This window comes from Tachypleus tridentatus, chromosome 6, assembly GCF_004210375.1.
Source record: "Tachypleus tridentatus isolate NWPU-2018 chromosome 6, ASM421037v1, whole genome shotgun sequence".
NCBI lineage: Eukaryota > Metazoa > Arthropoda > Merostomata > Xiphosura > Limulidae > Tachypleus > Tachypleus tridentatus.
Window position 1 is genome coordinate 90,719,871 of NC_134830.1, and position 12,965 is coordinate 90,732,835.

The 12,965-nt window shown below is 34.0% G+C and overlaps 1 protein-coding gene across 3 annotated transcripts in view; it reads left to right on the forward strand.

The window, feature by feature from the left end:
• LOC143253024 (helicase ARIP4-like) overlaps positions 1-12,965 on the forward strand; it is a 104,811-nt gene that overhangs the window by 69,239 nt on the left and 22,607 nt on the right. For all 3 annotated transcript variants that reach the window (XM_076506100.1, XM_076506099.1, XM_076506101.1), the window contains 2 exons: positions 1,625-1,847; positions 3,315-3,493. In XM_076506100.1, the coding sequence (XP_076362215.1) occupies positions 1,625-1,847; positions 3,315-3,493 (402 nt within the window). The remainder of the gene's footprint in view (positions 1-1,624; positions 1,848-3,314; positions 3,494-12,965) is intronic.

Here is a 12,965-nt window from a genome sequence, read left to right on the forward strand (position 1 = left end):
TTTTTGACTCTCTTATTCTTACCATATGAGCTATTTATTTGAATTTGTACTTGAATCATCATCATAATAATTGGTATTGGCATGCCAATATGTTATATGTATCTGACTCTTTTATTGAAGTGAGTTTAAGTTAGTGCAACTACTTGAATTACCATTAGGTTCCAGATTTAACTGTTGTTGGAGTAAAAAAATGTTAGTTGAGTTGCAGTAATAAACAAGACTTAATGTGCAGACTGAACCACTATTTTTCTTCTAATGAAATATACTTGCAGAAAGTGCTATTACTTATTACGTTTGAATCAAAAATTAGAGAGATGAAGCTGACTGAAAAATAGTAAGATATTACTGTATCTGCAGTAGGATGGTCCTCATTTTTGAAGTTTTGATTTACAGCATTCTCGTCTTCTCATTTTCGTCCAACATACAAATAAGTAATTCGCTGTCACTTTTTGTTTCTGAAGTATTCTGTATGATATGACAATAGTTCCTAGAATTTTTGTGAAGGTGTATATACACTTAAGCAGATTCTTCTGTATCATTTCAACTAACACCATATCAGTGTATCACTGCAAGTGGATACTACAATGAGAAGTAAGACTACACTTTGGGTGCTTGGTTCAGAAGAAACTGAATTAACAGGAAGCAAACTACCTTCAAATAGGCAAATGCTATGTGTCTTTTTCTGTTAACACAAAACATTACAGGACAGAGTTGATAAAAGCTCAAAGATTGAGGAGGCTGTATATTTTTGGAAGAAGGATTCAGTTATAATTAATCCAAAATATTATGCCACTATCAAACTGGACAAGCTATCTGAGAAAAGGGACAAAACTAAAGAAAAAAATTCAAAAGGAAAACTAAAACAATGAAGCAGAGTTTGTCAGTAATCTGGATGACCCTTCTGACATGTCTGTGATGAAGTTCCAAGAAAACAAGCATATTTTTACTTAGAGGAAAAGAGGATATAATGAATGCATGGATCAGATAGATAAGTTTTTGTTTAAAGGAATCAGGAGGTGAGAAATGTTCATGAGACAGTTCAAACTAGCTGGAGTCGTGAGAAAACATAACATTTGTATTCTGTTTTACAAGTCTGTCTTAATGCATTTCTGCTCTTCTTAATGACTTTAATTTCCTACAATGTTTTGTAAAGTATGAATGAGAAGAAAGGCACAGATGAACCTTCAAAGAACATCCTTCTGAATATCAGGAAGACTTCATCACAAAAAACACAACAGACGTTTTTAGTTGCCCAAAATTCCATCTGGATTTCTAGATTATGATCCCAAGTTTTTTGTAGTGGAACAAAACCAGGGAGTGAGAATTTTATAATTTTAAGCCTGAAATTTTACCTTCAAATAAATATCACCCTAATCTGGAATAGTTTGTGGATTTATTAAAATGAAGCAGTTGCATATCATTTGTTTTATATTTTTCTGGTTTTCTAATATTCTTATTGTAAATTTTCAGTTATTAACTTAATTCAAGAATTTTTTTCAATCTTCATTAACTATATTCTGACACTAAAAAATGTTACATACTGATATGTGGACTGTATCTTTAAATCTTGTTTTCTAAGATGTGTGTATGTTTTGATGATATTTTATTTGTTCTTGTTTTTAAGGCTTCCCCACTGATGGTTAACTACAAACCAAGAATTCTTGAGAACAGCTACAAAATGGAAGTGTTATTTACCATCATAGAACAAACAATTAAGACTGGTGATAAGTTACTTGTGTTTAGTCAAAGTCTTTTCACTTTAAATCTTCTTGAAGAATTCCTAGCTACAAAAGAAGTTCCTCTACGACCAGCTGAAGAAAAGTGGTGTCGGAATGTTAACTATTTTCGTATGTTTTATTACAGCTGTACTTGTTTGTTTTTTTCTTTTCAAAATATTTTTAATGAATTTTTCTGAGAAATTTAAACATTATGCTTGGTATCAGTTGATATTAGTGACATACATTTCTTTCTATCTCCACTATATAGTATTAATGAAGAAAAATGTACTTGAAATTGAGGGTAGGGGAAGCACATAATAATAATACCCAATATTATCAATTTGTTGTGGTGTAAAGTCACAAGAAATGCTGATATATTAATTTTGCTGGACTAAGGCATTGTATACCATAACAAAAAAGTATTTGGTTTAGTGAAACTTTCATGAAGATAAGTGTAGAGATGGATATTTAAATGAAATAAAAAATCTTTATAATATTTATTTTGTATTAACTTTTTAAATAACGTAATTTGAGTTTACGTTGCTGTATTTTAGTACAAAAAATGTTGGGTGATTGATAAAAGTTACTTGTAAGGTTATATAGATTTTACTGGTTTTAGTAATCCAAATAACATTAGAATTTTATAAGATTAATTATGGTCAATTTGAAACACTGCTCTTTACCTACTCAAGCTTAACAGATAACCTGAAAGAAACTGCTATATACTTGTTGTTTTTGTTTTGTTTTTTTATCTGTGAAAGTTTGAAAAACAAATGAGATTAAATGTTGACAATAAGACTGATGGTCTACTCTTCTGTCTATCAGTGGCAGCTATATTTGATCTCTATCTCTTTTGAGGTGTTTTTTTATGTTTGGAGTAATTTCCCAGAGTTACAGAAATTTAAAACCAAATCTAAAATAATTAATTTTTTTGTCTGGTGCTCTAAGGCAGTGTGTCCTAAACTTTTTGGGCTCATGCCACACTAGGAAAATAATGTTAATTTTATGGCACACTTGGCTGATCCCACACCAAAAGAGGACAGTGTTTCTGATTAAAAACATAAACTAATTTGGAGCTGTTTTTACTAAATTTTGCAGCTCACTGTTTGGGAAATACTGTTCTAATGTGAAGTTAAATTTTATTATTTTGGTGATTTCCAGGCAGGTCAATGTAATATGTATATTGTTAGTCAGGTTTTTATTGTTTATTACCCTGAAAATGGCAAATCCACAGTTTTTCTGACTTGATTTATATCTCTCATTTCATTAGCTTAGGCCAGTTTGAAGTAGAGGTATTTTCATTAAACTCTTATGCTGATAATTTTTTAATGGGGTATAGTGCATTGATCCAAGTCAGAAATTAAATATTCAACAAACAGGTATACTTCTAAAGAGAAATAAAACCAAAATTTTCTGCTTTGTGTTAATTAGACTATTTACAACTTTGTTTTATAGTGACCTATATAAAGGAATTTTGATTTTTAGCATTCTTTTATAAAAATAATCTAAGTATCACTGTGCAAATCTTCATAAAAAAAAACATCAATTGATTATTCACTGTTAATTTCTACAATTCTTTATTTTGTAATTACACAGGGCTGGATGGAAGTACTAATGGTCTAGATCGAGAAAAAATAATCAACAATTTCAACATCAACCCTTCTGTGAACTTGTTTCTTCTCTCCACAAGAGCTGGTTGCTTAGGAATAAATCTCATTGGTGCTAATCGTATTGTTGTCTATGACGCCTCATGGAATCCTTGCCATGATGCACAGGTTAGCTGTGTTATGTTTTGCTGTACTTATTAATGTTTAATTGATACTTTCACTAGCAATAACTGAAGCAAATGTCTTCTGATGGATCAGACACAAGTTTACATTATTAAAATACTAAAATATTTATTTCCAGCAGTGGATGTATTGCAAATAGCCTATTGTGTATAGCTGTATGTTAAAACATTTCTGAAGTAAGCAAACATTTTCAATTCATTTAGATGACTTTTAAATTCAAGCCACTTGTTAGTAGCATATATGTTATAACTCTGAGAACATGTTGCATAATGTATAAACAGTATTTGGATATTAGATAAAAACATGAGGGATAGTTCCAGTAATTAATGAATCAGGGTATTCACAGCCTTCAAACTGAAGACTTACTATTTACTGATGCTAATTTACATTTGCACTCATATTTCATAATCAGTAATATCTCTTAAACCTTTTAGTGACAATTTCAGATACATATTTAAGCTCTTAAATTATGTGTATATTGTTAGCCAGAGTTCAGAGACTAACTATCATTAGTTTTCTAAGTATTTTTAGGTGTCATTTTTAATAAGTCATGCTTTAAAGTATATGCTGCTGTTTTTTGTTACTGTGTTTTGATATTTTCTATTTTTTGTTTTGTATTTTGGATAATGGGGTATGAAAAATATTTGAATGTATGTTCTAATGTCTAGTAGAAAAGTTGCATAGTTTCCAGAAATGCAAATTATGGACATAAAACACAGAAAAATCAAAATCAGACTGTAAAGGAAACAAACACAAGTGAATAAATAAGCAAAATCTTAATTCATAATGAAATATAATGTGTATTCTATTTACTGGCTGGACTGTATTTATCTTTTGACTGGATGCTATGAATGAAAAAAAAGGTTTTTTAAAAAAAACTTTCATTATGGACTCATTTTTTGCTCATAGATTTTTATGGTGTAACATTTAATTTAGTAAATGTATGTTCATGAAATTTTGCCTATTATTGGTAACCAATAATATGCAAAATTATGATGCAATGTTTTTTCATGCATTTTTTATTTTCAAATCTTGACTGTTCAGCAGTCACAGAAATTTTAATTTTGCACTGTTGTGAACTGTTTATAACCTTTAAATAATTATTAAATGTTCTTTTAGAAAAAATCATATTTTATCTTTTATTTTGATTATTGTATCTCTTTGGGATTGGTCAATTTGACCAACCTTGTAACCACCATAAAAACCTAGGAAATAGGCATAAATTATACTCTTTTTTTTCTAGAAGGAGAATAAATATAACATAAAAACACACAAATGTTTATTGTAAATAGCTTAAATCTTATATTTATTATTTTTATTTTATTGACCTTTAAGGTGTGCCTAACTGACATAACAAAAGTTGCAATGATACAATGCATGTGCTCTCACATTTTTGTATTCAAGAATATAAACCTAGCCTTTACACTGTGACCTGTTTTGGGTGCATTCTTGTGCAGGGGTTCCCAAACTCATTTAGTCTGAGGTTTCATTGAATGGAATAAAAATGTTTGAGACCCACCCGATGACTGTAACATGATGATTAGAAAAGTGTGCTGCAGTAAAAACATCTCCTTTTGAGATACTGTAATTCAACATAATTTTTATCAACTTACTGTTTGTTTAGAATTAAAATTAATTCAGCATCTCTATTTTTGCCCCATTTTTTGGTGGCTTCCCAGAAAAAGCTTCACAACTACAAGGGGGGGTTGCAGCTTCCTCTTTGGGAAATACTGTTCGAGTAGGCCAGTATTTGTAAAATAAAATCACATTTCAGTCATATATGTATATACATTATTACTATTTACAAATAAATTCTTAAATTTTAGTTGTTTTTCTTAAAATATAGAACAGTAAATGAAGAAGTATTGAAAACTATCAGTTCTAGTTATGAACTTCATACTTGTTTGCTACTTGTCTTAAATGGTTAAACCTTATCAGATTTCACATGTGAAGGATGTAAAATAAAATAACTTTTTAAAGTGTTTTATATATACATTTTGAAGTAGCAAAAAACAAAAATTACTATATCAGTACTACAGAATTTCATTATAATTTTATCAAGGTTAGTAACTAAGATGTATTTGGGTCTGAAAAAAAATTATTTTTTCAAGCTCACTAATATTTTACATTACTGGCTGTCATGAAAGAGAAATTTCCTGTGCAAATACTTTGCAGAGGCTGAAGAAACCACAGGAGAGACATTCTGAACATTTGGTTATTTATACACACATCATTGGGTGAAGTAGTTGCACTTAAGCAAATATTTTAAAAAATGTAATTGGTGGGTGGGGCCATTTTGGTTGATTCAATATATTAGAATTCCAGAAAACTGGATAGGAGGTGCTTGTCATGTAAGTATTAGTAATGTGAGGACGTAATCCATAAGAAAATATAGACTTTGTATTTGGACATCACAAACATCAAATTTGAACCAATGCTGTATTTAGCATACCATGTGGCACACAAAAATCGATATTTAGGATTATTTTTCAAATATTTACTTTCAAATTAATAAATTAACTGATGTATAATTCTAAAAGTTGAATTATAATCTAGAATTGATACCAAACTTATTGACATACCTTCATAAAATAGTAGTTCAATAAAATTTTGAATGTAGATCTGCAAAAATGATAACATGGCCCTTTTATCCATAACCATAGGAAGACCCATAAAACACTTGCACCAAGCAAGAACAAAGCAAGTTTTAGTTTACTACTGAAATTCATACAAGAGGTTAAAATTGGAGGAAACCACAGTTCATTGCATTGCATGCCAAAGGCTATTCTAAACAACATTTCCTAATTCATTTTAACTTGTACAGGTATCTGAAACATCTTTTAAGATAAGCTTACTTCTCACCATGGATCTCAAACACAAGGCTAAAGTGATGTGAATTTATAGCCTTTGGCTTGTATAGATTTGTCTGAGTAAGAGGACTAGTACATATTTATGACCATAAAACATCTATTTAAACATCTCTTCATGAACATCTTTTCCCTTCTATGTCACAAGGTTTTAGTGAGTTGCATTCTAAATTTAATTTAAACTACTTTATTTTTATGATACACCAATAAATATAGCATAAAAACATAGCTAATAATCCATATTTTTATAGTATACAAGTTTTAAGTTCTTATTTCTAAAATCTAATATTTAAAAAAATCAAACTTGAATTTCCTGTAGTGTGAGAATTCTGACTTTGCTCCCTTAGCATCCCCTCTTCTCTTATTTTATTTGCTATCCTATGAACACAAAATTTAACATAGATTACTTATTATATGGAAAGCCATATCATCCAGACACACAACTGATACCACAACAGAAAGCAATATCTCAAAATATCAACTTCCAGGGCAAGTGATCATGAGTTCCCATGGTTGCACTTCGACAATCAGACTCAAAAAAGTCATGTGCTTTCATTGTGCCAAGGCGGAAAATAGAGGCCTTTTTACAGGGAAATTGGAGAGGTCAGTGGAGTATACCTTCAAAACAGAAATTCAACGAACACCAATCCTCCTCTCAGCACAGATTCAGTATATCTGCAGAAGGTTCACTTGATGTAACTCCAGTGACTGTCCAGCTACATGATGGAAAAAGAAGCAGCAGGAAAAATGCAAAAGAAGTCTAGCCAAAATATTCAGAAGTTTACGCTTCTTACTGCGTCAAGGTTTAGCATTACGTGGACATACAGATACGGAGGGGAACTTCCTGCAGTTAATGAAGCTTCTGGAAGTGGAAGATCCTGAGTTGATGGCCTACTTGTCAAAGAAAACCACATTCACATCACCCCAGGCTCAGAATAAAATAATGGACATGTTCAGCCATCAAATACTGAGGAACATAGCACATGAAGTGCAGCAAAGTAAAATCTTTGCATTGATGGTTGATGACACTTGAGATGTTACATGTACTGAACAGGAAGCAATATGTACAATATGTAGATGAGAACCTTGACGTCCATGAGACATTTCTTGGTTTGTACTGTGTTTCCAATACAACTGGTGAAACAATATCCTCGACTATACTTGATGTACTGACTAGACTCAATTTACCACTGTCAGGATTCATAGCACAAACTTATGATGGAGCCACTAACATGAGTGGTGTGTACAGTGGATGCCAGGCAAAAATAAAAGAGAAGCAACCGTCAGCTTTGTTTTTTCACTGTGGAGCACACAAGGCTAATTTAATAATGCAACATGCAGTTGAAGCTTATGAATGTGTTCGAGATTCTATCCAGTGGGTACATGAGCTTGGTGTCTTGCTTCAGAGGTCAGGCAAATACAAGACAATCTTTGAAAATATTGTATCATCAGACAGCCACAATGGTCCAGTTAAATACATCCACCCACTGTGTCCAACACGCTGGTGGTGTTGCCTATCTGCACTTACATGTGCTAATGATCACTACAGTGACATTGTTGATTCTTTGATGAATTAGCAAATGAAAAATCAGATGTAGCAGTGAAAGCACGAGATCTGCTGGACAGATTTGACAAAAGAAAGACAGTTTTAGGATTGTTGATGGTTCAACATCCATTAGCTTCATTAGAAGAACTAAACTGTGCATTCCAAGCAAAATCAGTGACAGTATCTGGCATGATTAAAGCATCTGCAATGACAGTTGAGCAATTGCAGGTATTGCAAACAGAGGAAAATTACAAGATATTTGATGAAGCTGAGAAAACGGTAACTTCTCTAGATCTGGTGCCTATTGAACTACCACACATTTGCAGACCCTCCAAAAGGATCATAGGTGATGGCTCAGCACACCATTCTGCAACAGCTACAGATTACTACAGAAGCCAATATTTTAAAAGTGTAGACACAGTCATAGAACATCTGACCACTAGATTCAATGCAGACAACAATGACTTGAGGCAATATCTGTCACTTGAGAACATGATCACATCTGGCAAGATTGACAACTCAGTTATAAACTTCTATCCAGAAAACTCTGCACAACAGCTCGAGTTTCAGTTTCCCATGTTCAAAGGAGCAACAAAAGCAGTATCTCTGAAAGGTGTGAAGGATGCTTACTGTAAAATGCATGAAACAAGCCAGCAGATGTTAATGAAGTGTTTCTTCTCATGAAACTTTTGCTTGTATGTCCAGTATCCAGCTGCGAATATGAATGCAGCTTTTATGCATTAAGACGGTCAAAGACGTGGTTAAGGTCAACTATGTCTCAGTGCCACCTCAACCATATGGCAGTTTGTCACACTCACAAAGATGAGGTTGACAAGATAAATATAGAAGAGCTTATGAAAGAATTGATAAACAGATCATCACAAAGGAGGTCTACGTTTGGGAACATGTAGATAAGAGGACTAAATGAATCTTACTTCAATGAAAAGTATGAATAATTATGTGCTACATTGTAGTGATGTGTAATTTTCAAGAGTTTGCAAAGACATTTTAATTATTTTTATCAAACAACATGAACAGTTTTTCAGTAGATATAAACTTATTAAGGGTAATTACTAATTTTATTAATATTTGAAAACGTAATTCATGCAATGAAAGTTATTAGTAACCTTGTCAAATATAATGGCCATCTTTTATAGTGTGCAGGAATAAATTCAAGTGGCAGTTTGTTTGTGACACATTTGTCTTTATTCTATTAACATTTTGAAAACTGTTCACAACACCTCATTTATACAAACCTACATGGAAACCTTGAAGTATTGTAGCAACAAGATTATTATGTGACTGCATGTTTACAGCTTTCAGGTTAACGTAATCAGAGATTACCAATTTGCAAATTGAACAGTCCTCATAAGTGGTTGCAAAAATCATCCCCCCACCCCACCCCCATCGGGTGTATAAAAGCTATGCCCCTGATCAGAGTACATGCTGATCATTTTGTTTTTCAATGAGGGCTGAAACCAAAATGCCTTGTCCACCATGGGTTTCAGATCCTTATGTATTGGTTTATCATCAGGCAGCTCATCCCTTTTTTAACTTCCAACACAACTGGAGACAGTTTTGCCTCTTTGTGAAAGTAGACTGATAATCCTATACTTTTATTACATGCCCAGTTTTCTCAATTTCATCTTGCTTTTATATTTCTGCTACAGTACTTTTTATCCATATAACTCCTTTCTGAGGCTCTCCACTCATTCCCTGTGGAAGTTTTGAAGGGAAACTGTTTTTTTATTACCTCCACATTAGCATTATTATCCTACTCTGCCTCATCCCTTCACACATAATTTCTTTTCTTTTGGGATCTCCTTAATAAAGATGCTGTCATGTTTCAGATTAATGTACTTTCTACATATCTTTATGACATAAGAATGACTCCCTTTCTCCATCAGTCTGTTTCTTTAGATATTTCTGAATCTTTGGAGTCATGTGTGGAATCTGCAAGGCAACACTTAACACTTTCTTCTTTGGTTGATTGCTTGTTTCAGTCAGCTCCCATACCATCTTCTATACCTTCTTTCTTTCCATTGCTGCCAACAATTCCAGTGACTGTGAAGTAGTTCTCAGCCTTGTATGCACATGTTTCTCCACTATTGTTTACCTATGGCAAGAGTTCACTCGCAATCTGTGGGTGAACAGGTTTTTTTCAGACTTTCTTCTTTGTTTCCTTTTCTGTCCTTCTTTGCCTCCAGTCCCAATATCCTTCCCATTACCTTAAAATTATAATACTAGTCAACATCTTGAGGCTGTTGAAACTTTTTTCTCTCAACATGCTCTTAAACCTGTCAGCCAACATTCCCCAGGCTCTTTTCATTCCTCAAAACACTGAGGACTGGCATCATGTGATTGATCTGTCTCACCTCAACCAGTTTCTGGATCTTTCCTACTTTATCATATAATTCTGTGTCATCCTTCAGTTGGCTTTTTCTCCAGGTTCTTTGATGACCAAAATGGATGTATCTAACGTTTATCTTCATATTTCTATTTCTCATCAGTCCTGCATTATCTTTGGTTTGTCCATAGTGGGTTTGTCTTTCAGTTTTACACTTTATCTTCCAGGCTTGCTTCAATACTGGATGTATTTTGTTGAATGATCAAAGCCTTTGCCCAACGTATGCATGCTTGAAGGTTGTGCTTCCATCACTACATGGATTACTGGCTTTTGTTAGCTCCTTCTGAACTGGTGTCTTCTCAGTATGCTTGTCTATCAATAATAGAAGCAGCTCATGTTGGTTGGATTCTCAAGATGGAGAAGTCTTTCCTGATTCCTACCCAACATCTTCTCCACTTGGTAGGGTTTTTCAGCACTTACCTCAGTTAAGTCTAACCTATTCCACTCTATCTGCATTTAAAGGAGGTATCAGTTCTCCATGCCTTTTCTTTACCCTCTGTTTTTAGACATGAGATGCTGTTGCTTTTGGGGCTTTTTGTCTCCAGTCCTCACCCACAAGCTCTGGCAGTTGATGCTCTGCCAATCAGAATTGGGCCAACCAGTTCCTTTATGCATACCATTGTACCTGATTCTCACTAGCTGGCACTTGATTTCCTCTTTCAACTCCACACTATACCTTCTTCCTCTCAGTCCACCCTCCTCTATCAGTCTCAGTCACTGGTCCTTTATCACACCCTCCTACTTCGTACCTGTCATTTATCTGAGGAAATCCAGGTTGTCAGTACTTATCACTTTCCTTTTTAGCCCAGTCAAATTGCCCTTCCTCCCTTGCAGTTTATCAGTATAAGTGAACATTGTTTGGTCTTTAAGCTGAGCAGTTTTTCCTCTCTCAGTCCCCTTTCCTCTCCCTACAGATTTTCCTTCGTAGCTGTTTGACCATAGGGCTACTGTCTCTTTCACTGCAGGTTATTAAGTGGTGTTGTACATCAACTTCCATTTTTCTAAGTACCATGTTGTGGTTTTCTCTCCTACTCTCTCCATTTAACAGTATTCCTTTCAGATCCATCATCCTCCTCATCAGGTGATTCTTCCAGATTGGTTGGTAGTATTGTTTTTTCTGTCTCACACCCCCTCCATTTCACCTTTCTCCTCTTGTTCCCTATTCACCTATCCCTTAAGACTTATTTCCTACTACTTTTAGCCTTTTTGTCTTATATGATCTTTCTCTTTCTACCCATGTAGACTGAGTTCATTATCTTATTAGACTGGCATATTCCTCCCCCGTCTCCTTCTTTCCACAATTTGTTCCAGGTGTTGTCACATCAAATAAGACACATTACTTTTTCCTAGTATTTCACCTTTGTCATTCATTGAAGAAAAATTTACAGTTGGGCATATGGATGAAATCTCAAAAATGCATTTCCTACTACCTTCATTTGGTGTTTTTTCTTTCTCATCAGCGTATTGCCTTCCACCTATCACCTTCCTTCAAACAATGGTAAGACTGTGATTTGGTAAGTTATATTTTTAATACATTACTTTTACTTACAACAGCATGTCCCTTTTACACCTAGGATTCCACTCAGTGTCGAATAGTGCCTGTCTAGGTATGCTAGTTATCTATCTGTTTTAATATTCTGCACTGTATGTTTAACCATAAGTCATATTAAGGTATACTATCTGCTACCTAGTGATTCAGTCACTTTACCTTTGTGTAGTGGGTTTTGGAGGTTGATGTTGTGATTCCCCATCTAGAAGATGGTGATGTGAAAGTTACTCCTATTTACTCCTGATGCTACATTTCATTTGGGTTGGGCCTTCGAAAGTGTTGTTGCACAGGGCAGCTTGGTGAGGATTATATTAATGTGCCACCAAAGTTTTCTTCAGGTGGAGGCTAATCTCACCAATCTTGATGTATTCTCATGGCATGGCTAATAATGCATGCTGTAGAGATGGGGTGTTTCACAAGATCATTAGTAGATTTTTTTTTCTCACAATAATTTGCTTCATCCACAATCCTGTTCCTGACTATACTAACCTTTGAACGGATAAAGCAAAATGGGATTGCTATCTATCCCTACCAGTGTTAACATTCCTCCAGACTCTCCATTCCACCCCCTCAGTTTCTTATACTAGAGTGTGACAGTTGTAGCCACTTTCTGTTTCTTATATGCTGGAGTAGTGAACCATGCATACAATCTCCTAAATGTGATTACTTCTTCTGTTCAGTAGAGAGTAGGTTGATGGTGTTCTGCTGATATAGATGGCATAGATCATCCACTTGTGTGCTCAAGCTTCTCTGAATTCCTATCCAGAGGATGATGTTGCACATATATCACCATAAGCTTATTTCTTAAATATGAGTAAATCTGCCATTTTTCGGTTCACCCCTTCATTTGAGATCCCTCATTTTACCATCGACTGGATGTTGGTCGCAATTGAGTAATTTTGGATTAGAACTGGATGAATCAATATGAATCCTCACATGTTGTATTTGAATTTTTTTATCCAACCTTGGTTATGGGTTTTTGCTTCATGTGCCTTACATCCATGCTGTGAATCCTAGAAGTTGAAATTGCATGAACAGGACTGTTCAATTTGTCTATGTTCTGTGGTTGTTTAAGGTGTCAACTGGTC